Source organism: Phaethon lepturus, unplaced genomic scaffold, assembly GCF_000687285.1.
Source record: "Phaethon lepturus isolate BGI_N335 unplaced genomic scaffold, ASM68728v1 scaffold16070, whole genome shotgun sequence".
Lineage (NCBI taxonomy): Eukaryota > Metazoa > Chordata > Aves > Phaethontiformes > Phaethontidae > Phaethon > Phaethon lepturus.
In genome coordinates, this window is record NW_010514183.1 from 1 (window position 1) to 27624 (window position 27624).

General features: G+C 45.2%; 1 protein-coding gene across 1 annotated transcript in view; it reads left to right on the forward strand.

The window, feature by feature from the left end:
• Window positions 1-5: 5 nt before the first annotated feature.
• NCAPD2 (non-SMC condensin I complex, subunit D2) overlaps window positions 6-27624 on the forward strand; it is a gene marked incomplete at its 5' end in the record, with an annotated part of 28950 nt that continues 1331 nt past the window's right edge. The window contains 31 exon segments of the mRNA XM_010292253.1: window positions 6-39; window positions 138-213; window positions 356-414; window positions 872-1053; window positions 1533-1663; window positions 3041-3168; window positions 3253-3376; window positions 3459-3606; window positions 4171-4368; window positions 4889-5023; window positions 5552-5636; window positions 7298-7472; window positions 7739-7860; window positions 8839-9048; window positions 10911-11085; window positions 12723-12807; window positions 12960-13093; window positions 14477-14609; window positions 16158-16242; window positions 16346-16507; window positions 16749-16963; window positions 18212-18323; window positions 18631-18754; window positions 18981-19136; window positions 19354-19531; window positions 20627-20721; window positions 23533-23613; window positions 25672-25858; window positions 26072-26193; window positions 26326-26430; window positions 26432-26492. Of these exon segments, the coding sequence (XP_010290555.1) occupies window positions 6-39; window positions 138-213; window positions 356-414; window positions 872-1053; window positions 1533-1663; window positions 3041-3168; window positions 3253-3376; window positions 3459-3606; window positions 4171-4368; window positions 4889-5023; window positions 5552-5636; window positions 7298-7472; window positions 7739-7860; window positions 8839-9048; window positions 10911-11085; window positions 12723-12807; window positions 12960-13093; window positions 14477-14609; window positions 16158-16242; window positions 16346-16507; window positions 16749-16963; window positions 18212-18323; window positions 18631-18754; window positions 18981-19136; window positions 19354-19531; window positions 20627-20721; window positions 23533-23613; window positions 25672-25858; window positions 26072-26193; window positions 26326-26430; window positions 26432-26492 (4017 nt within the window).

The window sequence follows — 27624 nt, forward strand, 5'->3', positions numbered from 1 at the left end:
AGGTGCTGCCCGCCCGCGAGCTGCCGCCCGCCCTCACGGGTAAGGTTCCCTCTCGCCCCTCCCGGCCTGGCCCGCTCTCACCGCCAGCTCATGGCGGTGACCGCGTGTCCCCCATCCCCCTCCGTGTTTCTCCGCAGCTTTCCGGACCGCCTTCCGCGCGCGAGGCGCGCTGGCAGTGCTGCAGCACTTCGACCCTCTCTATAGCTTGCTCCAGTAAGTACAGAGGGCAGCGCCGGGGACGCCGGGAGCGGAGCGGGTGGAGGAGGGTTGCGGAGAGGCTGGGGGCACCCGCGCGCTCCCGCCTCTTGCTGATGGTGTTTACTCGTTGCTCTTATGCACTGTGCTTGCCTTGCAGCCACTTCCAAGCTGTGGGGACTGCTGTCAAGGAGGATGCCCTGGAGCTGATGATGCACGGTGGGTATCTGCTGTTTCCAGCTGAAGCAGAAGTAACAGAGAGGTTGCTCTCTTTCAGCAGCTCAGTGATGATATAAAGGCTAATGTGACTTGACCAGCTGGGTTGCACCCTCAGCCCATTCCAGTAATACGGGTCTGTAATCTTGGTGGACAATGCAGAGCTGTGCGTGTTCGCTGTAAGGGCAGGCCAACAGAAAATCCCCTTCCCCGTGTCCCTGGAAAATACATCTTTGGGATGCATCAGCTCTGAGTGAGTGTTTCTGTGAGCTGAGGGGGCGCTGTGGGGATAGGATAGGACAGCGCATCCAAGGTTTGGGTTGCAGGGGGCAGCCTGTGTTAGAGCTGGTGAGATGTGAGCACACGTCTTTGGTAATCTGATGACTGCTCTAAGTCTCCGAAAGAGAGGATGGCTGAGGGGCATGGCAAGGAGTGCTCATGACTTTCTACCTTTCTTCAGTGGTGTCCCATCATTCCAATGAACTTCCTGCCATCTTGGGTGATACTGGGCTGAGCCATGCAGACCGTGCTGCTCACCTCAACGCTCTAAAGATGAACTGCTATTTGCTGTCTGGCCTGGTGGACGCCTTTGAAATGGAAACCTACAAGAGTAGTTTGTTGGAGGTGGATCCTGGTGGGAAGGTAGGTGAGGGGACTGAGGAGGAAACAAGATGATAAAAGTAGAAAACATGTAAACTTGCTGAACTCTGTGGTATCTGTCAGATGTTATAGTTGGGGTTTATTTAGACATGATGCTGGTAAGAGCAGTGCATAATGTGGAGTACTGGGATTTATATGAAACTGTACATGGAAAACAGCCAAAGGGACAATATGTGTCTAAACATCAGCAAGTGCTCAGATGCCCAGGCCTCTCTGTTTCACTCTTCAGTGTCTGGCTAGTATTTTCGGTGCCAGTAATTTCTCAGGAGTTCTCTTCTGTAGTCAAATATGACAGCAACAGCCACTTTCTATGGGTATATAAGCTCCTCGCACATCTCACTCTGTCATTTAATGCTGTAGAATTTAACAGTCATTTTCTTTTTTGAGGGAAGCAGGGTGGTGATGGTGCTTTTTCTGTTCTCACGCTGATGATGTATTGCATCACGTAATCTCCTTTCTAGAACAAGAAGAAGAGCTCTGGATCCTTGTGGGAAGAGGAGAGGGAGCCACTCTTACGGCTGCTCACGCAGCTGCTGCAGCTGGATCTCTGTCAGCTTTGGGGTGGTTTGGTGGTGGAAGAAGAGTTTGTCAGGTATGGGATGCAGTGGATGTAGAATCATAGAATAATTTGGGTTGGAAGGGACCTTTAAAGGCCACCTAGTCCAATCCCCCTGCAGTGAGCAGGGACATCTTCAACTAGAGCAGGTTGCTCAGAGCCCCATCCAGCCTGACCTTGAATGTTTCCAGGGATGGGGCATCTACCGCCTCTCTGGGCAACCTGTGTCAGCGGTTTACCACCCTCATTATGAAAAATTACTTCCTTGTATCTGGTCCAAACCTACGCTCTTTTAGTTTAAAACCGTTATCCCTTGTCCTATCACAACAGGCCCTGCTAAAAAGTCTGTCCCCATCTTTCTTATAAGCCCCCTTTAAGTACTAGAAGGCTGCAGGAAGGTTTCCCCAGAGCCTTCTCTTCTCCGGGCTGAACAACCCCAACTCTCAGCTTGTTCTCATAGGAGAGGGGTTCCATCCCTCTGATCATTTTTGGGGCCCTCCCCTGGACCCGCTTCAACAGGTCCATGTCTTTCCTGTGCCAAGGGCTCCAGAGCTGGGCGCAGGACTCCAGGAGGGGTCTCACCAGAACAGAGCAGAAGGGTAGAATCACATCACCTCCCTCAACCTGCTGGCTATGCCGCTTTGATGCGGCCCAGAATATGGTTGGCCTTCATGGCTGCAAGCGCACATTGCCAACTCATGTCCAGCTTTTCATCCGCCGGTGCTCCAAGTCCTTCTTGGCAGTGCTGCTCTTGATCCCTTCATCCTCCAACCTGTATTGATATTGGGGGTTGCCTCAACCCACGTGCAGGACATTGCACTTGGCCTTTTTGAACTTCATGAGGTTCACACAGGCTCACTCCTCGAGCTTGCCCAGGCCCCTCTGTATGGCGTCCCATCCCTCAAGCGTGTCAACTGCACCATTCAGCTTGGTGTCATCTGCAAACTTGCTGAGCGTGCACTCCATCCCACTATGTCATTGATGAAGGTATTAAAGAGTACTGGCTGCAATACAGACCCCTGAAGAACACCAGTTGTCACCGATCTCCATCTAGACATTGAGCTCTTGACTGCTACCCTCTGGCTGCTACCATCCAACCAATGTGGAGGTGGGATGGGTGACTGGTTTTCTGGAAGGTTAAGTGTTAAATGTGCCAGCAAGGTGGTATAAGAGCTCTCTGCAGGGTGCAGATAGCTGCGAAACTGAGGAAGCCATCTTGAGGCAAAAGCGATGTGTTTAGGAAGCAGTTCCTTTCCTCATGTAGGCCTCTCAAATTTTTGAGTTTTTGTTTGATCAGTTTTTTAAGGATACTGGAGAATCTGTCTGGGTTGAGAGAAATGTTTGCCCAGTGCAGTGTGCTAGAATATTGGTGCAAGTTGTGATATTGAGGTTGATTGTCTTCTGTGGCTTTAGCTTAATGACAGGAAGCTGTTACCGTATCCTGGAGAACCCAAGTATCAGTCTTCAAAAGTACCGGGCCACGCGGGAGGCTGTGACACATCTGCTCGCTGCAGCTCTGATTCACTATGATCACATGTTCAGTGAGTTCCTGCTCTTCTGTCTTCTTCCTGAAGCCATTTCCAGTTACCTTCCCTGACCCCTTTGTTCCTTCTCACATGTGAAAGGTGCCACTCTGAAGATCACACAGATGCTGCAGCACTTTGAACATGTAGCGCCAGTGTTTGCGCAGTCTGTGAGCCTCTGGGCTACAGAGTATGGTCTGAAAAGCCTGGTGGGCGAATTGCTAAGGTGAGGAAAAAAAACCCAAGGTTTGTCCTTCTATCCCTAGCAACTTGAGGCACCCTACTCCTTGTTTCATCTTTCTGTGCAGGGAAATTGGACAGAAACATCTGCAGGATCTGGCTCGTGATGCTTCTGGAGTCAAGGGTTATGCTACCTTTATAACTCAACTGGCTGAACAGATTCCAGCTCTGGTGCTATCCAACATGAGCGTTCTCCTGCGTCACTTGGATGGGGAGGTACATTTCTGCAATATTATCTGTCTGGAGAAGTCAAGTGGCGGAGGTGCTATCCAGTTTTTCCTGTCTGAAAACAGAACCTCTTTCACAGAGATCAAGTAGCCAAAACCTGCCCTTTGGAATAGGTTCTGCCCTTACCTAAAAGATGCAAAGGACACAGAAGCCATGACACATGACATCTACTGTCTGGTTGTCTGTCCCAGAGAGCAGAGAACAGGAGACTGCTTACTGGTCTGAGATCCCAGCTGTTGTCCCTTGTTCTTCAGTACTTAATGCATTTGTCATTGTGTTACCTTTCTTAAACAGCCCTTAAAAGCCATAAGTGTTTCTCATATCAGTCCTTGGCTTCTGTGGACCTAGCTGGATAGTGGGGTTGGATTACTCTGTCTTGCAGGCACAGCCATGCTCACCCGAGGTTGATACAAAGTCCATAATGGAGAAATTCACATAAGGCTGGAGCCTTGGGATTAGGAGGCCCAAACTCTGGGCCATTCTTGTCCATAGCATGTCAAGTGATGTCTTTTTGTCTGTTCCTGGTTCAACAACTCCACCCCCCCTGCCCAGAGTTACATGATGCGGAATGCTATTCTGGCAGCTATGGCAGAAGTGCTGGTGCAGGTGCTGAATGGTGACCAGCTGGAGGAAGCTGCCCGTGGTACTCGGGACCAGTTCCTGATTATGCTGCAGGCCCACGTCTGTGATATCAATGGCTTTGTGCGTAGCCGCGTGCTGCAGCTTTTCACTCGAATTGTGCAGTGCAGGGTAAGTCTGTGCTAGGGAAATGGCGTTTCCTCAGTCATCCCTTCCCCTGTTGTGTTTTCTAAGGGAATTTCTGTCACCTTGCTCTGTGTGGAGACTGAAGTTTACCAGAGACAGGTATTGTCTCTGTTTACTGTGGTGTCTGCAGTTCCTTTTTCCCAAGAGATCAAAGATCCTAGGGGCGAGGGAACTGGGGAACAGAAATTAAATGCTGCTCTTCATTACTGGGACAGACTAGAAGGAAGAGCACAGTATGCAAGCTCTTTTTGGACACTGGTATGGGAAAACACCCTCGCCAGATATACTAAGACTTAACTCAACAGGACCCTGGATAACCTAATCTAAGTCCTTACTTTCAATAGAAGTTGGACCTGAAGATATCCAGAGGTCCTTTCAGACCTATACTTTTCTGTAAATCTATAATCTGTGCCTTTTGGTACATTAATATGTCCACAGTAAAATAACATTTCCTGAGTCTCTAGGCCTTTTTGATAACTTTGTCTATGCTCTCATTGTGTACTAGGCCCTGCCTTTGACTCAGTTTCAGTCTGTGGTATCGCTGACTGTTGGGCGTCTCAAAGACAAATCTGTGGTAGTAGTTAAAAATGCGATCCAGCTCCTGGCTGCATTTTTGTCCAACAATCCCTTCTCCTGCAAGGTAATTCCGGCTGATATGGTGGATATGCTAGATATCTGTTTGCAGGCTAAATATCTGCAGTGTGCTGTACCAGGGCAGCAGCCTTTCTGTGTCTTGTGGGAGGGACAACGTAGCCTTTGAGTCTGCAGGTGGGAGCTTTCTGGTTTTCCTAGGTTGATGTAATTGATGGGTATGCTGAAGGCCAGGAGGGATGTGTTTGGTTGCGGAAAAACCTGCATCAGTTTGATTTGAATCTGCTGTGGGTTTTCCTTTCTTAGGATCAGAATTAGTCTTTTAGAACATCCTGCATGAACCTGCACCTCTTTGTGTTTAGCTGCACCCTCTCCTGAGCTTCTGAGCCTCAGACTGGCAATTTACAGCAGTTCCCATTCTAGGATGATGGCCAGAGTCTACTATTCCAGTTTCCAAAAACAGGGTTATTTGAGGGGATTGACAGCTTAAAGCAGAGAGTGACAGAGAAAGGAGAATTCTAGCATTTCAGAAAAAGAAGGATAAGTAACGTATTACTTCTCTTCCTGGCATCTTCAGCTAAGCTGTAGTGACTTGGCCGAGCCACTGAAAAAAGAGGTGCAGAAGCTGCAAGAAATGAGGGACTGCAGCAGAGCCACAGCAGGTAATTTCCCTTCTTCCTCTTGCCTTTCCAGGGCATATCAGGAGTTATTTTTCCTCAAATTTGCTCCCAGGTTGTGGTGTCTTTGGTCTCAGATCTTACTCATGCAAGTCAGTAAGGCCAGATAACTGGGATTAAACTCACAGCAGTTTTTTTATACAGTGGTGTTATAAAAGGACCGTATCAATGTTCCTATCTAGATCAACAGTCCATTTAGCTAAATATCCTGTTTTCAGAATAAGAATCATAGAATAGTTTGGGTTGGAAAGGACCTTTAAAGGCCATCTAGTCCAATCCTCCTGCAGTAAGCAGGGACATCTTCAACTAGAGCAGGTTGCTCAGAGCCCTGTCCAACCTGACCTTGAATGTTTCCAGCGATGGGGCATCTACCACATCTCTGGGCAACCTGTGCCAGCTGTTTACCACCCTCATTGTGAAAAATGTCTTCCTTGTATCTGGTCTAAATCTGACCTCTTTTAGTTTAAAACCGTTATCCCTTGTCCTGTTGCAACAGACCCTGCTAAAAAGTCCGTCCCCATCTTTCTTATGTATGGAAAGGCTGTGGTCTCTCTGGAGCCTTGTCCAGGCTGAACAACCTCAACTCTCTCAGCCTGTCCCCATAGGAGAGGAGTTCCATCCCCCTGATCATTTCTGTGGCCCTCCCCTGGACCCTCTCCAACAGGTCCATGTCTTTCTTCAGCTGAGGGCTCCAGAGCTGGGCACAGGACTCAGGTGGGGTCTCATCAGAGCAGAACAGAGGGGCAGAATCACCTCCCTCGACCTGCTGGCTGTGCTGCTTTTGATGCAGCCCAGGCTACAATTGGCCTTTGGGGCCGCAAGCGCACATTGCCAGCTTGTGTCTAGCTTTTCACTGGAACTGAAAATACCTATGAACAACTCTCCCAGCTTTCCATTTTCAACCGTTCAAGGACTGCTTGAGCCAGAATTTTGGTAAGATATTAATTTAAACTTGATTAGCCTTGGACCTGGTGCTGCCTACAAAACAATAAATACCAAGTGATGGTTCTCTCTTACCTGTCATTTTTTTTTTTTACCCTCAGTGGTTTCTTTTTTTATGCCAAAGAGTTCTTTTCTATTCTTACAGTCTGGGTGGGATCAGCAATGGGAATAGTACCAGATGAGTTTCTTCCCCATTTAGAGGGACATTGAGGTCCTGGAGCATGCCCAGAGAAGGGCAACGAAGCTGGTGAGGGCTCTGGAGAACAAGTCTGATGAAGAGTGGCTGACGAAACTGGGATTGTTTAGTTTGGAGAAAAGGAGGCTGAGGGGAGACCTTATTGCTCTCTACAACTACCTGAAAGGAGGTTGTGGCGAGGTGGGGGTCAATCTCTGCTCCCAAGTAACAAGTGATAGGATGAGAGGAAATGGCCTCAAGTTGCACCAGGGGAGGTTTAAGTTGGATATTAGGAAAAACTTTTTTACTGAAAGAGTGGTCAAGCATTGGAACAGGCTGCCCAGGGAAGTGGTGGAGTCACTATCGCTGGAGGCATTCAAAAAACATACAGACGTGGCACTTCGGGACATGGTTTAGTGGGCATGGTGGTGTTGGATTGATGGTTGGATTTGATGATCTTAGAGGTCTTTTCCAAACTTTGATTCAAGTCTCTGTATTCTACATTCCCCCTGTTGGTTTTTTTTAATAGCTCCAGTGATTACCCCAGAGGAAGAGTGGGAAGCGATGCTGCCAGAAGTTAAGGCTGCCATACAGCAACTCTTTCAACCACTGCAGGAAGGGGAAGAGGAGGTGCTGGAAGTTGAGGAAACAGCGGAGAGTACTTTGGAGCAAATCACTGGGCTGCTGAGGAAGCTGAATTACAGGTACGAAGGCTCTGTAGTTTGAGAGAGTGTTTATCCTAGGGGATGTGTGGGTCTCTTGTTCTCTGCTCAAGAAAGGTGTCAGCTCCAGGGTACAGTGATGATTTCCAGTAACATTAGTCTGTAGGAAGAGATTGACATGGGCACCCAGCACAAGATGCTGGCAGGAGCTGCTTTCCCAGATGTTCAGGGTAAAATTGGGTGGTTTTCCTTGTGTTCTGCCCTAACGGGTTGCTGATGTTCTTCTCTTGGGCAATGTCATTGTCTAGGAGTGCAGCCCACCTTACGCAGAAGGCCCTGTGTCACTTCCAGGGGAAAGAGCCCTTCAGTGGCTCCACAGAGGAAAATGAGGCGGCAACAATCCTGGGTATTCTGAAGAGACTTTACACAGGTAGCTACTTCAGATCACTGTCTCTTCCCTAAGTCCAAGCTGATGCCAGAGCTAGACCAAAACCCTCCGGAATGCCCTGTCCCTCCTTCTGACTTGTGGGGCTCAGTCTGCGTGTATTTGACCATTCATAGAGCTGCACCATCTCTGGATCATTTGCTCGCCTAGTGGCCTGGCATTTTCCATGGATCACATTACTCCTGTTGTTTCATTTCTGGTCAGAACAGTTCCACGTTCCCAGTAGAAGTGCATTTCTGATGCTTTAACTCAGGTAATAATCTGTTGAGGGGAGTGAAGCCAGTAGTATCCACTCACACCCTTCTGTCCTGTCTGAATTTGCCAGGAGTTCTGCTTCCTGAACAGGTGGTGGCACATAGTGCTTACACTTAGCAGCCTTGACCAAGTATCTGGTTCAGGCAAAGTCTTGCTTATCTGGGACTCAAGCCTCTGGGGGTATTTTTAAGACTTCGCATGCTTTATCTTTGGTGTTTATTTCAGAACAAGGTTTACTAGCCAGTCCCCTTGCGCTCATTTCTATCAAAAATCTACTGTCTAAAAATCTTAACTTTGTCAACTCTCCACACTCGCACAAATTCTGCTTGGGAGTAGTAGTGTTTGCCTTCTCCCTACTCTGCCCTGATTCCCTTTTAGAGCCTTATCCATACTTGGGAAGCTGTCAAGTTCAAATGAACCCCTTCAGGATTTTAATGGAGTTTCCCACAGCTGGATCATGCCTTTCTCCACCCATTTATTAAGCTGACATTTCTATGGTGCATCACATTGTAGTACTGGAACTGTCTCTACAGCATGCTGAGATTTTGTCTTTGTAGCTAAGTCTGATGGAAGAATTTGGATTTTTGCCTCCAGGCTCCTGGAAGATGTCTCTATGGGGTGGAGAGAGAAGGGTTAAAATGCCCTGAACTGTGCCTGTTTCTCTTGTACCTTCAATACTGCTCAGAAACAAGCATTTGTGCTGTGCAGGTTCATGCCCAGGTGCGAGCAGTGATGATCCTCCATGTGGCAACAGTAGCCCTAAGACTGATGAAGTTGTACTGGAAGAGGAGCCTCAAACAGAGCTGGCCAAACAGGAGATGTTGGTGCAATACCTGCAAGACGCTTACAACTTCTCAGTGAAAATCACAGAAGCCCTGAGCCTGATCAGCAACATGATGTATGAAAACTGTGTCTCAGGTATGTGAAATAGCCATGGGGCCCTTTCACCTCCACTCAGTGTTTCCAGATCTTTCCCCTCGCTGGAGGGGAGATGTGGGAGTGGTGGGGCTCCAGGGGAAGGGGAGAAGGTTGGAGGAGCTGCTCTTCACTGAGCAGATGTCACAAGCACTTCCAGGATATCAGAAAAGCAAACACCATCTAAACGAGTGTCATGAAGGGGTTGTGTTAGGGCATGAACAGGCTTTTTAGGAATCCATTTTTTAAATATCAAGGTTGAAAATGTTTATAAAAGCTAGGTGACCAAAATGACTTGATTTATGGAAGCTACTCCACCTCCTGTGGGAGTGAATGTATGTTCATCATCTCAGCCAAGGTTCTCCCAAAGTAAGCATGGCCAGTGAAGCTGGATTCTGTTACCAGTGCCCTGACACAGCTTCAGGTGTTATGCTGGCCACAAACGGAGCAGCTTGTCTTGCCCTTAAACTTTATTCTGTAGCTAAAAGTGATCCTGATCAACAGGTTCTGTGGCCTGGTCCTCTTAGTGAAAGGTGGTGATGAGTAGGCCTTTGAGTAATTAAGCTATTCATATTTAATATTAGCACTACTGTAACCAGTTAGACTTTTTTTCAAGTGCTTATCATGAATCGGCACCCCTGAGGTGGCTGGTGCATAGAGGGGCACAGCTCCCTCCTCTTCCATCCTGGCACTTCCACTTGCCAACCACTTGCATAGTTCTCGGGTACAGATGGGTCTGGGCACTACAGCACCCTAGCTTCATGCAAATAATTCTGAGGCTTCATCTGTATTAAGAACTCATATGTTACCTGTGATAAGCATGTGGGCTTCCCCAGCAAGGCTTGGATGTCATTAGCCTTTTGCACACACAAAAATGAACTCCTGAGTTCAGTGTCTTTACAGGTCATTTGAAGTTCAAGGCTGAGAGGGTGCCCCTCACCTGATACTTAAACACCTGCGTTTTGGTTTGGTTTTATTTTTATGGCTGCACAGACTTTACTGACTTTCCACCTCTCTGTTGTCCTATGCTATAGTGTAAGGAAGGCAAGTTGAGTGTCTGGACAGCTGAGGGATTTTGAGACATCGTCTCCATTTGGAGACAGTATGCTGCTGGGTGAAGGGGTGGTGGTAAGGGATGTGTATGCTCAGATTTAATTTTATTTTTTCTATTGCAAATATGTATCTTCTGTTGTGACTGGGGGCAGAAGAAGCATACCAGCTTGTCTGACAGGGGATCTTTACTCAGAGTTATGAGCTGGGGCTTATACTGGTGTAAGCTCCCACTTAACCAGAGGTCTGACTCGTATGAACTGTTCATTGTACAGTCCTAATCATTACTGTGGCTCTCTTGTGAATGTTTTCCAACTTAATGGTTTTTCTTGTCTTATGAGAAGAAGACTGGGCTGTATATTTCAATAGTAGTCAAGCTGGAATCAAATACATTATTCCTTACCCCATTTATACATCATATAACTTAGTTCCTCTGGTTACAGCATCGCACTGGGGCTTACATTCAGCTGCTCATCTGCTGTGACCATGAGATATCTTTTTTTTTTTTCCAAAGCTACTGTTTCCCAAAAGAGAATTTTGTTCTTTCTCAAACATGGTCTCTTGTGCTCTTCTCCTAAATGTATCACATCAGATTTAGCTTTAATATTACTAACCTGTTTCCATTTCCTCCAGGACATCTACATCTTTGTACTAGTGACCCTATTCTGACTTCAGCCCTCTGCAGATGGTAGCAGTGATCTTAATGGCTTGCAGGACTTGCTGTGACAGCAGTATGCCTATGAATTTGTTTTAATGGCTTCTCTAATGGGGATTAGGAAAGAACTCCACTAACCCAACTGTTATTTTCTCTGCAGTGGTGCAGGAAGCCATTGAGTTCTTTGTGACAGTCTCACAGTTTGGTGTGCCCCAGGCACTGCTTGGAGTCCGTAGGATGCTTCCCCTCATATGGTCAAAAGAGCCTGGTATTAAGGAGGCCGTGCTGAACGCCTACAGGCGGCTCTATCTGAACCCCAGCAAGGATTCTGAGAGGTATGGCTCTTCCTAGTCAGGCGGATTTTTTCTTTTTTTCTCTTCTTCCCCCTTCCTCCTCCCATTTCTTGTTTTTTGGAGCTGTTGGGAATGGGGTATGGACAGAAAGAGAAATCAAAGTTGCCATGGTTCACACTAAGCTGAAACGTAAGGTTATATATCAGAGTATCCCAGTCTTCCTGTAGGACCTACTGCTGAGCTTCTGCTCTTGGTTTGTCATAGTGTTCGTGTTCATGTGTAGGAAATTCATGCAGCAAAACTCCATGTGAGGCCTTATGGAAGGAGAAGCTGCGAATTACTTTAAATGAAACAGTTATCAGGTACTCATGCTTAATGTTCTCATAAATGTCACTCTTGTACAAAGCACTGCACCAAGATACGTGTGCCCAGATGATCTGGGTAGGGTCTCTGTGATAGAGAGCAAGGGGTGTCAGTTATGAATGTTCATCTTGTCAGTGGACTTCTCGATTGGCAACAATGAACTGATTTTTTGTATGGCTATTTCAACACCTTTGAGAGTCAGCTGTTGCTATGGAGTCATCCCATGTCTAAGAATCTTGCATACTTCACCCTCTGTGGGCAAAGTTGTTGTCCAATGTCTGTTCCCCCGTTCGGGTTTCTTATGGCTGTAGTCACTCATCCTGTTGGGATAATGAGGAATGGTACATAGTGTGGTCTAAAGTTGGAGCTATTTTTCTGTTACCAGAGCTCAGGTGTTTTGCTGACAAGTCTTGAGTGCTGTGGCCTCATCTGAGTGTAGGCATTCTGCTTTTGATGTATACAACACATTCCTTAATGTTTACAGTTTTTCTTACTGTCAGTTGTGTCCTTGATTTTTTTTTTTATATACACCATTTTTTATCCTTCCTACTATACAAGATTAGTTATTGTTGTTGTTATCATTTGGGTGCTTTCACACACATTTCTGTTTGTATTTCATTCAGACCTATCTTAAATTTTTTCGTAACAAATCTCTATGTGTGGCAGATGGAGAGGCTGTTAATGGGCTCTTTGTTGCTGATCCTTACTGAGGATTTGGAGGTGGGAGTTGGGTACCACTTGCATGCTTGTTTCTTCCACACTAGAGAGGAGCTGTGTATCCTCTCTACTGTGGCACTTGCTCTTCTTTCTTAGCATTTGCCCGCATGTAAATCCTGTGTGATCCCTGGTGAGATGCACCATACCTCACCCTCATTTGTACCATCTGGGCAATAAAATGCACCCACTGCTGCTTATTTCTTCTTGATAGTATTGCCTGGAGACAACTCTCCTGCAATTTGAGCTCCAGCCTTATTTGTTCATAGAGAGATTTTCAGTTTCTTGTGCTCTAGAGAATAGTATGACTTGTGGTTGAGAGCAGTCTGGGAAGTGGCTGGTGAGTGCCTCTGGGTCTCTGAGCACCAGGAGGAGCAGCAGTGCACAAGGCAGTAGATTTCTGAGCCTGTGTCATGCTCACTGGCAATTGAGCTGGGTTGCTTGGAGAACTCCAACTTGTGGAAGGGGAAGTTTTCCTGTCCCCAGGCTGTATTATCTAATAGATGTCTTCAGCTTTCCAAATAGGATAGTAATTATGACAGTTGCTTTTCTTCCTTTTCTTTACCTTCTAATTTTTTTTTTTTATTTCCTATCCTTCAAAGGCCCAGGGCCCAGGGCCTCGTGCATTCTCTCTCTCTCATCATGGTGGATGCATCGCTAGGAACGATACAGTGCTTAGAAGAAATAGTGAGTACTTGCCTTGCCTGGGTTTGGACTGTATTTGTGATCTTAGTTGGCCATTATGTTAAAACGGTAGTCACTGCAGTTAATGTTTTTGTTGGTTTGAAGTCCACCCTCCTCTGCCTCTCCCTACTTGTTTTACTGCATTTCTTTTCCAGATCTCAGAGTTTGTGCAGAAAGATGAAATAAAACCTGCTGTGATCCAGCTGCTTTGGGAGCGATTCACAGAAAAATCTCAGTGCTCATCACTAGAACAACGTGCCGCTGTGATGCTGCTGGGGATGATGGCACGGTGAGCCCAGGGCCTGGTCTAATCCTATGAGTGGAAGGACGTACAGGGAGTTGATTTTTATTGGAAGAACTGTGGGTGTTGCATCAACTTGACCGTTTGTTCTTCAGCTTCAAAAATAGTAACCACATCATGGGGTAATGAAGCCTGGAATTAAACATAGATGTGCTGGGACCCACCAGCACTATCTCTGAATGAGTATGACAACATTACTTTCTTTGTGTTCTGAATGTCCGTCCCTTCTCAGAGCTTACCATGTCACGGCTCTGCAGCTTTGTCTGTGTTTGGATAAGAATAGTGAGAAGCTGCTGAGTAGAGATGTCTGGAGCCTTTAGCATGGAGGGAAATGAATCTGCTTCCCTTTCAGGGGGCAAAAAGAGTGTAACTGCACTATAAGGTCTTAATTTCCATAGTTTCCCAGCCCAGTAAGCTTTGGCATTTAGCTTACCTGCTGATTTTTTTCCTTGCTTTTCCTACTTCAGTTCATCAGTCAAAAATAGGCCTACATAATGATGATCTTGAAGTTCATGGCTCTAGAGCTGGAGCCATTTCTGGAGCTTACAGCCAGTTCCACAATTTGAGTATTAGATATTCCTTTCAAGGTATTTCTACCACCCTATCCCATGTGCTTGTGGCAGAATTGTAATCAAAATTAATCTCATTCCCTAAAATCACGGGATTTAAAGAAAACTGTAGGTTGCTGGGGTATCCCATGAGATCCTGTGTTGAGTCCATGGATATCTGTGTGTGAAATAAGAACAGCATTGCCTTCTTCACAGATTTGCTAAGGGAGGTGATTTTGCTTTTGTCCTGTAGATGCCTGTTGAGCTTTTTAGATTCTCTTTTTAAATATATTAGATTCTGTTCTTACCTTCTTCACCCAGGTAATTCTATATTCCTCAGGTCAGGCCTGATCTGTCTTTCACAAGTAGAAAGAGTGGGAGGTGTGGTTGGGGGAGGCAGGGGTTGTTGTTTTGTTTCCTACAGTAAGGGAGGAAGCGGCACTTGTCACCAGTCCTGAGCTGCTGGACTCTCTTCTCTTTTGCAACATTTTTCTTTGTCTTGCCCTTTTAAGTTTTGCTCCTTTCTGGCAAGAAAGAACAGTCAAGAATCTTCTTTCTTTACAAAGAGGCGGTATGCCCAGTGTTGTTCACTTTGGAGAACCTCATCTCTTAGTGGAGTACAGATTATACTGGCTTCTGTGGAATATTGGTTGCTACTCCTATAGTATCTATCTTGAGTTATTGGATGGATTTCCTCCCCTGCCTTCCTTACTCAAACCACTGCCTTCCGCAAGGCACAAGGAATATTTCTACTGGCTATGCATACTTCTGTAAACTTTCAGCAGCAACTCGGGTAATACTCTCCATCCCCTCCACTCCACAGAGGGAAGCCAGAGATCATAGGTAGCAACCTGAATGTCTTGGTGACAGTAGGGCTGTCTGAGAAGGCATGTGAAGACTATCGCTTGGCTCAAGAAGTATGCAATGCCATCTCCAAACTTGCCAGGAACCCTAAGGTAAGACTTTTAATTTGTTCTTGAGGTATTCCAGAAACAGGTATCAAGAAAAAAAGAAGGGGGGGAAATGGTTTGTACTTAGAAGAGAGAGAAGTGATTAAATTTTTACCAGTTTTGAAATTAAGTAGGTTGAGACCATTCAGCAGCACTCTCTGGAAAGCTTAGCACACATCAATGAACATGTAATAAAAGAATTTTCGTTAGGCAACAGGCTGAATTCAATTAGTAAATAGTTCAGTGCACAAGAAAATCTGTTTTCCTTTCAATTCTCTTCCTCCTCAGACTCACAGTTCTGAACTGTGTTTCCTCAGCCATGAAGCCCTTTGCTCTACTGATGTTCTCTGCTGTTCTGATTCTTTTGCTCTCCCTATTAACTAATATCTGGGAGCTGTCAGCTGTACAGCTGAATATAAAACATGAAAGACTTTCAAACCTGTTCATATTGTACTTACAACAACATGATGATCACCTATCAGATGGCTTCTTTGGGGAATAATTTATACTTTTTTTTTTTTAATGCACTTGGGAAAAACTTCTTTGTTTTTTGACTTGAGCATTTAGAGGATTTTGGTTCAGGAGTTCCAGCATAAAAGCAGCCCTCCTTCACATAGCACCATCATTCTGTGTTTGCCCCTTCCACTGGGCATGTTATTGCAGGACCTTAATGAATTAACATGTATCACAACATTCTTAAATGTTCTGAAGATGGTTGTACTTCAATTTTAGGTTGACTTAACTCTGCAGTTAAGTTTGTATGTGAGAATGGACTGAACTGTAGATATTTGAATGACTGGTAGCCCTTCCTTCCCCTTCCCTGACCCCCAACCAGAAATTCAGTACAGAGAGTAGGACTGTAGTGAATTGAGAAATTTTGTTTCCAGCTACCAAAAGCTGGTAAATCCTCAAGCAGTAGCTTGTTTTGCTTAAGTATATCTTGATGAGGCAGCCACAGATGCATTGGGATATCTCAGGCATTGTCATACTTGGCTTAGTAGTTCTCTGGGTTATCTTATTCTCAACCTAAAATGTGGCAAGACTAATACAGAGCATCTGCAACAGCCTAAGTGTGAGATGGTGTTGGATCCAGAGCTATTCCATGTTATTTCTACTGATGATATTTTGCTTTTAAACAAAATCTTACGATTCAGGCAAGGGTGTCTAGCTGACTTACTGTTGATAACTCCTCTAAAGGTGCTCTTCATTCATTGCCTAGAATGAGTAAATAATATCAGATTTTAAGAGAGTTATTTTGAGATTTCAAGAGAGTTATTTTGATTTAAGGTGAAGTAGTGGAACTGTCTGGGTTGGCCCGGGTTCATCACTTGGCCAAGCTTTAAATCCACCCCGTGGTGCCACCATGTCTTCAAAAGCGACAGTAATGTCCCTGCTGTGTGTTTAGTTGCAGAGCAGTACTGGATGTCCGTGCCATGGGCCTCGCATGAGTTTGATTAGCATTGTGCACATAGCAAGGTTAACTACCGGGAAGGGCATGGGTGGAAACTTTTTATGTGATAAGAGTAACTCATTCGTTCTCTCTGGCAGTCGGAGTCTTCTCTGGGGAAGAACGACGCACCTTTTCGACTGCCACAAAACCACATGCTCTTTGGGTGCCTGAGTGAGACTGTGAGTAAAGGTGAGCTCAGCTCAGCAGTAGGTTTCGAGGAGATGGGGTTGGGCTGTGAGACAGCCTGTGTTGCTGCTGGTATGTGTGGTAAATGATTCCCTCTTCTCATCAGGCTTTGCCCAGCCAAGTGGTCACTGGATCCCCTTCATGGAGGCAGCAATAATGCTCATCTACAAGCTAGCAGAAGGGCCAGAGGAGATATGTGCTCACATCCTGCAGGTGTGCAGTCAGCAAGCTCTGGAGAAGCTGCAGGAGGATGATGGGCAGAAAGCTGGTGAGGAAAAAAGCTGGTGAAGGAAATCTGTACCCATGATTTCTAGTGCTGCAATTGGGTGGCCTAGAGTAACTGCGGGGGAACAGAGCTGAGGGGCTAGTGGAGGTGTTGGTGTGGAAGGGTGCAAGTGCTGTGAAGGAGTCTGTGGAGCATGGAGATGGGTTATACAGTAAGCCTTGGCAGTAACTGATGAGGGAAGAGGTCTAAATCAACACTGAACTGTAGTAATTTTTCTCACTAGATCCAGAGGGTTCTCCCAGCAGAGTCTCTGATGGTGCTAGCAGTCTCCCCACATTCCTGCTGATGCACCTGGTGTCCCTTGTGGGACAGGTGGCACTGCAGCACGTAGCATATTTGGAAGTGTCAGTGAGCGCAGAGCTACGCAGGCGCCGCATCCTCAGGGAGGAGAAGACCAAGAAGCATTCTGACAGCAGCATGAAGAAGCAGAGACCCCAGGTGAGAACTGAGGGTTTGTTTTTTTCCTGTGGGCAGCTCTTCTAGTGTCCCAGCTACTGCCACAGCAAACTTCTGGAGAATACACTCCTGAGGATGTATGAGGCCTGGGGTAATATGTGCTTTGGGAATAGAAATTGACATTTGTTGGTCAGGATTTATTTTGATCAACGCTATTTGACATGTGTTGACAGGGAGAGCTGAGGTTGTTGAATGACCTTGTTCAATAAAATTTTCACACTGGTCTTGGGTTTTGAAGAGGCAGAGGAGAGCAAATGAAGGGTGATGTCCCGGCCATGCTTATCTTCCTGCTTCAGGCAAACATTTGCTTTCCACTTGTCACCTCCTTTCTTACTAGTGCAATCTTTTGCAATTGTTGCTAGTGGTGAAGAACACCCATTTGTGCTCTGAGTTTTGGAAAAGGGCTTCTGCAGCTTTGGTCCATGGGGCCTGAGGGTCCCTATTCTCTCTCAGTTAGTAATAATGAAAGTTTAATAGTAGCCTTCTTAATGGGGTCTGTATGATAGAAATACCCTGTTTGGATAGGTCTACCTTGGAACATTTTCTAGAGTGTAGTGGGTAAGGATAGAGGAAAAAAGGTTCCAGACTTTCTTGGGTAAGAATAAAGAAAAATGTTGTGTCCCCCTAGGTATCCAGTCTCTATTAGATGCCTATACTGCTATGTCCAGAGAAATTTGTAGTTCATTTTCTCATCCACCCTGCTTGTGTCACTCCCATTTTCCACACAGGAGGAGGTTACTATGAGATTTTCCAAGAAGCAGCAGTTGGATGCAGACTTGGTCCCCATGCAATGCCCATGTCTCTTTTCTTCCCTTGTGTTGCTTTTGCCTTGCTATAAGGTTTACCATAATCTTGCTCACAAGACCAGCAATTCAAAGGCCACTTTGAACTTCTTGCTTTTAGGATTTGCATGTCCCTTAAGTTGTGCCAGACTCAGACATTGATGCTAGATAATTCCTATGTCTGTCTCAGCTTAGTGGCTTCAGTAGCTTAGGCTTTCTTTTCATTTGGTGTTCTGTGGCACATGGGCTGGCAAATCCTGGACTACCCTTCACAGCTTCATTCAATTCTCAGGGAAAAGTGAGTTATAAAACTCTCCGTCAGTCTGCTCAATTCTATAGTCATGCTGCTGGTAACATGCCTGCACCTCTTGACAGAGGGAAGAATGCTTTGTGAAGGAAGGGGTTATAGTTGCCTGTCATCTTTTTTACAGTCTTCCTTTTCACACAGAGCACAGGAAATGAGACCACTATGGAGGAGGAGCTGGGCCTTGTGGGAGCCTCAGCTGATGACACTGAGGCTGAGCTCATCCGCAGTATTTGTGAGACAGAACTTCTAGATGGTAAGTGTGACTGGCACTGAGGAGCACTGGCTCCATCTGCCTGTCTGAAAGAACAGATATGGTGGGTAACAGATCCCTGAGGAGGAAGGCTGTTTCCTTCAGAAGGAAACACTGTAATTTTTGTCCAGTGTCAATTTCTATGTAGGCTGTCTTTTTCTTTGCTCTGCCTCTCTGGAGGTGGTTTTTCAACGGTGAAAGTGAGTCAAGCAGTTTCTGCAGGAGTTCTGAGATAAACTGAGTTATTGTTCTTAAAAGGGGATGCACAAACAATGCTCATGTAATTGCTGTCTTCATCCCCACTCTCTAGGGAAGCACCTGTTCTCTGCCTTTGTTCCACTGGTGCTCAAGATCTGCAACAACCCTGGGCTCTACAGTGATTTGGCGCTCTCAGCTGCTGCAGCCCTGACTCTTGGCAAAGTCTGCATGATCAGGTAATGCCTAGCCGTGCCAGTGTTCTCTTCCCAGCCTTCCTAGTACTAAAGCACAAGCAAACATTGCAAGTCCTTTCCTGTGAAGAGAAAAAACACAAAAGAGCATTCATAGATTTGATTGGGTTTTTTTGGTTTTGGGGTGGTGTTTTTTTTTTTTTGTCTCGCTGCTCTCTGAGAGACGGGATTGTGGTACCTATGACTTCTTTTCTGTGCTCTATCCCATCAGCTCAGAGTTCTGTGACTCCCACTTGCGCCTGCTGTTCACTATGATGGAGAAGTCCGCTCTGCCTGGTGTGAGATCCAACCTCATTATTGCAGCAGGAGATCTAGCCATCCGTTTCCCCAACCTGGTGGAGCCTTGGACATCACATCTCTATGCCAGGTAATACTAGTCTCATTGCTGGGAGAGGACCTGTGATGAGAACTCTGTGGAAGGGTGACACTGGGCCTCCAGAAGGTGAGAATGATCCAGGAAACCAAATTGAAGATGTCAGTGCAGGGAGACACAGACCTGGGCTGTGGACTTAGGCTGTCATGGTATCACTATGTTAGCAGTACTCACTCAGCCGCTTTCTGCGGTAACTATATGCTTCTGTCAGGTTGCGGGACCCCTGCCCAAGTGTGAGGGAGACAGCTGGAATGGTGATGACTCACCTCATCCTCAAAGACATGGTAAAGGTGAAGGGCCAAGTGAGCGAAATGGCAACTCTGCTTGTAGACCCAGAGGAGGCAATCATGGGAGTGGCTCAGAACTTCTTCAGTGAACTCTCCAACAAGGCAAGTGGATGCTCAAGGACCTTAGTTCACAAGAGTGGGGAGGGGCTGGTGGTGGCTGGGTCAATGACACAAGAGGAGTCCTGTGTCAGTGGTGTAGAGCAGCTGTCCGTCCCTCTATGTTGCCTGAACGAGGGTAGATAAAGGAAATTTTGCAATACTAGTTTGTTTCATCGCTGATGATGTTGAATTTGACCCCATCCATTCACATCAGAAGGCAGGCTGTAAACCAGCGCCTTTTGCCTTTGCTTTCTTGAGTGCGCCTAGCACAGGGTTGGGAACAGTTTTCTGCAGTTTACCTTTAGGCCTCACAACAGAGTTCCCTGACCTTACGGCTCAGGCAGTGCATTATCTCTGAAACCCTTCAAAGTTGTTCTTGGCTGTGTGACAGTGAAATACTTAAATTGAAGCAGTTACAGCCCAAGTAGGTAAGAAGAGTAGCAGCGTTACCTCCTGTACAGTTCATTCAACATGAAGGCTGCTGTGGGTCCTTCAGAGTCTGAGATTTACTGCCTGAGAAGCTGCAGTGATGCTGGAGCTTTACTATCTTGGCTTGCTCTGTTAAAAGCAGAGCCAGCCACCTGAATAGTACTGACTTCCTATCTTTGCAGCATCTATGACAAAACTATGTGAAAGCAGCGGGAAGGGGAATTTGGATTGGGCCTTTTCAGGCAAGATGGGAGGCAGTTCCTTGAGCTGAACTGCTATGTGAGTCTCCTTTATCAGGAAGCTTTTGTGTCGGGTTGTGACAAGGTTGGAAAGCAAAGAAACTGCATCCAAGTCTGCCAAAGAACAGAGCTCTTGCAAACCAAGGATTGTTAGCTTGTTGGTTCGTTGTTTGGGGGGGGGGGGGGGGGGGGGCCCCGCGACACAGACTGGCTTACATGTAGCATTCTCCGTGTTCCCCCTTTGCTTCAGCCAAGTAGTCCTGGATAGGTTGGGCTGGCTGTGTACAGCTCGTTTCAAAAAGCTGATGTTTGCAGTCAGTAGATTTGGGGTGGGGAGAAAGGAGGTAATTTAAATGGACAGCTTATTTGGCTTTACTTGAGCTGTGCTCGATAATTCTGCATCTCATGTAGAGCCTTTTATTCTGCACAGGGTAATGCCATCTATAACCTGCTTCCAGACATAATCAGTCGTCTCTCGGATCCTAACTGCAGCATAGAGGAGGAATCCTTCCACACTATTATGAGGTATTCTGGGTTTAAAGAAATATCTTTTGACCAGGTCTGCTTTTATGCAAAAGGGGTGCCAAGTCCAGGGAAGAGAAACTATAGTGATGTATACAAAATGCTTTTTCAGTTTTGTTCTTGATCTGACTTTTTCAGTCTGCATCTGAAATGGAGTCATGCTGAGGGGAATTGATTCTAAAGACACATCGTTGGGAATGAGGAGAGACTCCACAAAGAGTTTCCAGTAGCTCATTCAAAATGTCTTTCCCTCTAGAAACACAATACAGTTCAGCTTATGCACGGGAACGTGGATAATGCAACATTAGGACAACACAACAGATTTTAAAGACACTGTCACCTTTATCATTTTGATGGCCTAGCAGATTTTTGTAAGCAATTTCAGTAAAGCTGTAGTAAGGTAACAGATTTGGGTTTTGTCTTTTTGTTGTTGTTTGTTTGGTTTTTTTTCAAGAAAGCTTTTACTCCATAGTATAGAGACACATTGGAATATTTCAATCTGAGAGTATTAGTTGTTCAGAGACAGCACAAAGAATGTCTTTAGTGGTAAATTACTGAAATTTTCCTCTCATATCTGAAACTTAACCATGTGAGGGTTTTTCTGAGTTGCTTGAATCCCTGTGGATTAGAGAGAGGAGTGCTGGACAAAACAAAAGTATTGCTGTTTCAATAAAATCTCCAGTGATTTTTCAACTAGTCTTTCTGTCCGTGAGACTCCAGTGCATTTAGGAAGAAGGGTGGAATGTTGGACATGTAGGAAGTGCAAGGCACAGAAAAGGTCTATTAGTGAGGCTGAAATTGAGACTGAAAATAATTTATGGTTGCAAAAGTACATGGATGTTTTGCTTCAGCTTTCAGTAAGGAGGTTAATGTGACAGAATGGAAAATACAGCATGTGGCTACTAACAGTACATGTAGAAGGGAAGTTAGTGTCTGAAGTGGAAGCAGATCATGAGAAGCATGATCAGAGAAAATTCTCATCAGAGAAACATGAAGAAGGCATGTATAGAAAGAATGGGACATAATCCTGGAATTTTCAGTACAATTTTTAATAAATGTCAAACTGGAGATGTTACCAGAGACATAGAGAATAATAGGTGTAGCACTTGCATTGAAGTTTAATTAGTATGGCTAAGACAGCTATAGATGGACTCTTCTGACTTCCAACAACATACAGGGAGAGAACTGGAGGTACATGGCAATTAAGAGAAAAGGCAGTATTGATTTAACAAAGTAGACAGGTATCAAATTAGTCTAAAGCTGATTAATTTTAAAGAAGACCTGATCATCAGCACACCACATCATATCCTTTAAAAAGGGAAGAAAGAGAATAAAACTTGAAACTGAACTATTTTCCCATGTAGCGCTATATGAAATGCTTACATTGCGGAGAGGATCCGGTTTAACTCAGAAACTGTGGTGGACAAAAGCACAGGCTAGGAAGGAAGCAGTGGTTTATGCTTCAGGGATACTTGCCAAACTGGAGAATAGGGAGGTGTAAAAAAGATGGGGGTAGTGGAATCTGCTGGTGGATAAAAAGCTGCAGAGTATCCCTGTTGAAGGACTAACTCATGGAGAATGAGAGATTTACAGTAATAACTCAGATGAAAACTAGCACAACAAACTGTAAGGTTGAATGTTTAGAAATTGTTTAACCTCTGCTGTAAAGCTATGGCTAAAGTTAGAGATATATTCCACTTGCTGTTTTAAGCAGTCAAGTTATTTCTGGTTTACATATAGGGAAGCATTGGTAGTGCTGGTGAGACCTTGCCTGGAATGCTGCCACAGTTACAGTCACTTAAAGATGAATTGATGCTGGAACAATGCAAAGGGAGGACTATTGAGGATACCGTCTTTTTTCTGTATCTGAGAAAAGAGGCTTGGTGTGGTGGTTGTAGACATAACAAAGACTGAAGGAGGATGTGATTAGAGCAGTTATATCAGGCAGGTTGCCTCTGGCCTTGAGTTTATGTTAACAGAAATGCTAGTACAAGAAAAAAGGGAGGCCAGTGGCACCTTCTTAATAAATAGAAGGTTATTCTGTGATTTCTATGAGGACATCATGCAAAATGCAGAAGTACTTAAATGTGTGAAAGTCCATGTGTCTCTCTTCCTCAAGAAGCTAAGAAAAATGTGGGAAGAGGTTGGCATTTAAGTACTGTTAGGCTTTATTCCCACTTTAGTGCAAAGTGATGCTCACTTTCACATTGATCCAAAACATAGCAACATACCTTCAGCAAACTAATAATGAAATAAAAAAAAAAAAAGCACAAGAACGGTTTGAGGGGAGGGGGGGAATACTGCATGCCACCCCACTTCCCTCAGGGTCTGCTTGTCAGACATGCTAGTCTGCCAGTGCAACTTGTGAAGTGAGGAAATTGTGTGGAGTTGTATGCTCTTAAAACTGGATGGAAGGAGCTGATCAGAAGTCAACACTGCAGCCTTTTCAGTGTCCCTCCTACCTCAGACCCCGCACTGACAATTAGCACTTCTTACTCCAGAGCTACAAGGGTCTTTGCTTTAGCTGGATTTCTTAGTTTCATCCTAGGCAGGTGCTATTACGCAAACATGCAGATTTAATTATATGTTATGTCATAGCAGCTGTCCCCCAACAGGGACTGTGATACTATTTGAAATATATATATGCTTACAGCTTCTCCTGAACCAAGTCTGAGGCATGCAGAGCAATCGTGGCTTCTTTTGGAGGACCACCCAGCTGATCACTGGATAGGATAGCTGCAGGCATCCCATGGTGTAGGCAAAAATGGGGTTTCCCCTCTGGGCTCTCAACTTTGCTATTTTTTGCCTTTGCAGACACCTTTTCTCATATATTACAAAAGACAAACAGACAGAGAGCTTGGTGGAGAAACTTTGTCAGCGATTCCGGACCGCCAGGTGGGTTGTAATCCTAATTTTCCTGACAGGCAAGTCTGCTTCTTAGGAATTGTTACAAAAAACCAGCCTGTATACAGTGGTTGTAACAAGTTCCAATCATATTCTTCATGTGGCAAAGTGACAAATGCTGAGATAATTTGCATTAAGTCCCTTTTCTTTTTCCCTATCTTCTTCCTAAAAATATATGAATAAATATGTATAAATTAAGGTTTCAGGTCTTATTACGCTGTGATCGGCCCCTCTCCCTTCCCTCCTTTCTTAGGGAAAAGGTTTTGTGACAATCTAGATCTGCATTACAGCTGGGCAAGGAGACATCCCACGGGTGGGTTTTATGCACCTTTGTGGTCTTTTTCCACAGGCTATTCCCTTGCATCTCAGCCAAGAAATCAGTGTGTTGAATTGCGAAGTCGGGTTCTCCCCTGCAGTCCTGTCTGGGTGATCGCAACTGTGTAGCTGACATAGGCCTGTCCTTGTGTCCTTGTTCTGCGTGCACGGGCTGCTCTGTACTAACTCTATGCCGAAGACTCCGTTTTCTTCTTGGAGTGCTTGTGCCACTATACATTTATGCCTTTGCCCTGCTCTACCTGCAAGTTGTGTATACCTTTGCTCATGGTGCTGATTACACAGTGCAGGACCCATCCCATGAATCTGGGATATCATTTTGCTTCCTGGGTTTTGGGATGGGGGTTTTTTGTTGCTCCTTTCCCCGAGCTGTAACTTCACTGACACAGACATGTACTTTTTTTTCCCCCAATAAGACAGTAGAAATTTATCTGCCTCTATCATGTACTTTCAGTGATATCTTCATTTACCTTCCACTGAATTTGGTGCACCCTGCCTTCCTCCGTTCCTGTGGTTTTCCTTCTCCATCATTGTGGCTTTGCCCTTGAGATTTAAGTTGTGTCTGCTTATCTTGGCCATTTGTACACAGCGCCTGGGCATGTGAGCTGCTTAGCTGCCTGAGGGAGTTGCATATTCCTCAGAAATATTTGTGTTTTGTTTCCTGAGCCGGAGTGGAGAGTGGCCCCTCTCTCCAAAATTGCCTCCCAGGAACACTGGTGAGCTCTTCATACCACATTTGTAATGAACCGTCTGTGTGTAAGGCATATCTATCCTTTACTAAAATGTCCTAATATTTATATACCACAAAGATGATCAGTTTAACGCACACTAACAGTAATGCTAGAGCATCACTCCAGGCTAAAACAGGAACTTATCAGAAAAGATTTTGAAGTCACCATCACCCTCCTCAGCATTTCTGGAGTTCTAAACATAGCAACATGCCAAGTATCATTCAGTCTTTTAAAGGCGGAAGCACCTGGATGCTGCAGCTTTGTTCTCAATCTGTCTGTGTTTGGACAGTGCACCCTGAGAGGGTATGTGCAAGACAGACTTCTGGCCCTCTGCTTTGTACATATTAATAATAGGGGCTTTGGCCTAGCCTTTTTTTCCTCCCATTCCATGACAGCAAACTGCATTAAGGATGTTAGTTTGCTGGGTTTTTTCCCCCCAGCAGCTTTTGATGGAATTTGAATGTAGTCCTCCTTTGAAACAGCAGTTGTTATTTGTTCACTGTATATCTTAATGAAAATGGCCTTCTTTTATGTAACTGGTCAGGAGAGAGAGAGAGAGAGAACATGAAATAAAGCTTCTGTTTGAGACTACCTCAAACATGCAAAAATCTTGAGCAGCCAGGGGTTTTTTATTATTCAGCTGAAATAAGGCCCTTCAAGAAGAGTCCTCACCTTGCTGAGTGTATTTTTTCACCCTAGTCAGCAATAACTTCTGACACTTTTTGAACAAGTGACTGTGTTCTTTAACAGTGAAGCCTTCGTGTTTTTCTGACAGACACGAAGTCACACTGGTTGTGAAGCGGTTGGTATGGCATGGCACTCTGTAACTGAACTGTAACAGAACAACCTGGATCTCATGTTCTGCAGGGCAAAAGCACCTGCAGGAAACGCTTTATCCTCATGTGCTGTAGAACTCTAGGTAGAATGTGCTCATCTTTACACACCCCTCTTCATAAGAGATAATGGCAATCTTTGTCTTTTCCAGAACTGAGCGTCAATATCGGGATCTGTCCCACTGCCTTACTCTGCTTCCCCTCTCGGAACGGGGCCTTCACAAGCTGCAGGACAACTTTGACTGTTTTGCAGACAAGCTCCAACACCAAGCTGTCTACAGTTGTTTCCAAACTGTGCTGGCTCGATTCCGCAGAGCAGGCGGCAAACCTGAGACTAAAGTAAGGATGGGGGGCAAGTGTCCAGGCTAGGAAAAGGGTTGCTTTTTACACACAATTATTGGGAAGCCCTGAAGTTCTCCATATTAAGGAGCCTACTCCTTGCCCCCAACAATTTATCGGAGAACCTAATGGTAATTCTGCTGTGGATGTAATACATCTCTCCCCTCACCTTCTCTTCTCCCCTCTGCCCCCACTGTGTCACATCTCCATCAGGCTCTGGCTGAAGAGCTGGAAGAGAAGCTGTCTGCCTCCCGTAACCGAGGGCTGGGTTAAGCAGAGACATGCCAGGAAGGTAGTGGAACTCCAGTGTCAGAGCCGGCCAAGCGGAAACCAACAGGAAGTACGTTCCTTTTGTGAGACTGCAGCCTTCCCCTTGATCCTGCAGTCCAGCAGAGACACCTAGGGACTTTTCCTCACCTTTACAGGGAGAATGGCTGCTACCTTTTTTTGTGTGTATGTGTGTTTTTCTTGGCAGGTTCACGCCGCCAGCCCCTGAGCACAGCCAACAGGGATGAAGATTTTATTACACCCCAGCCTCGCACCCTCCGAAACCATAAGCGTGCCCAGAAGCACCTTCCACCCAAAAAAGCTATTATCACCTTCTCCAGTGATGAGGAGAACAGCTCTGAGGACGGTAAGCCATTGTACCCATATGCTTAAAAGATGAAAGTGGAGAATTAGAGAAAGATTATAGACTTGGCCCATCAGGGATGTACCTTTGGTAACGGGCAGAAGGTGTATAGGGCTTCAGAGCAGTGCCTAGGTTGCCTGTAAATTTCTCTGTTCAGGGCAGTGGAGTGCAGATGATTGACACATTTTACTCTCTTAGAGCTATCAGCAGAATTAAAAGAGGAAGAAACCCCCACCAAAACAACTCCTATCACCAGGTCTTCAGCCTGCCGGCTGCGCTGAGGGAGCCATCTGCCACTGACTTTAACTAAAAATAAAACTTGTTTTATGCAGCAGTCATCTTCTCTTGTCTGAACTACCCCATAATATGACAGTGCTTTAAATGAGGACAAAATGGAAGTTACACACCCAGCTAAAGTGATTCCAAGCCTGTCTTTTGATATCTCCACAAAGAAAGGCAGTGATGAACATAGCTGCCACTTTGACTGGTTTTGCCGTGGCTTTGAAGATTAAAGTAAGCTGCTCTGATTAAAAAAAAAAAAAAAAAAAAAAAAAAAAAACCTTTTAATTTGATAAAAAAAAAAAAAAAAAAAGAGAAAAAAAAATCTTTGAAAGCAAGCCTTTCTAAGAAGAGCCAAACTAACCACCAAGTAGAAAATGCTCATTCCCTTCACATTTTGTATGTGGTTATAAGTACACTGTCCAGCTTCTCTTAACATGGGACCAATTATATTTGGTCCTTTTTGAAGCTCTTGCCCTGCAAAGTCCAGCAGGGTTTTAAGGGGAAGTTACCTGCATCTTTTTTCTTATATGGATCTCCTCAAAGAAGAGTTGAGGTATTTTGGGGTGAGGGAAGAGGAAGAGAAAGGCTCACTTAAAGTAGAGCTAGAGTGCCTCAACAGAGAACATGCAAAGTGAGTAGAAAAAAAATACAACTTTTAAAAGCTTTTGAAGAAAGAAAAAATAAAAAAACTTTAGAATTATCTTTGCCTAACTCTGATTTGATCAAGTTACTAAGCATACTGGTAACATTGGTTGTCTCAGCTCTTTTCTGAATATATTTACTGCGAATCCAGTTATGTTTCAAAGACGACTGGCAGTTAAGCCCTTTCCTTACAGGAATTCCACATCAGCGT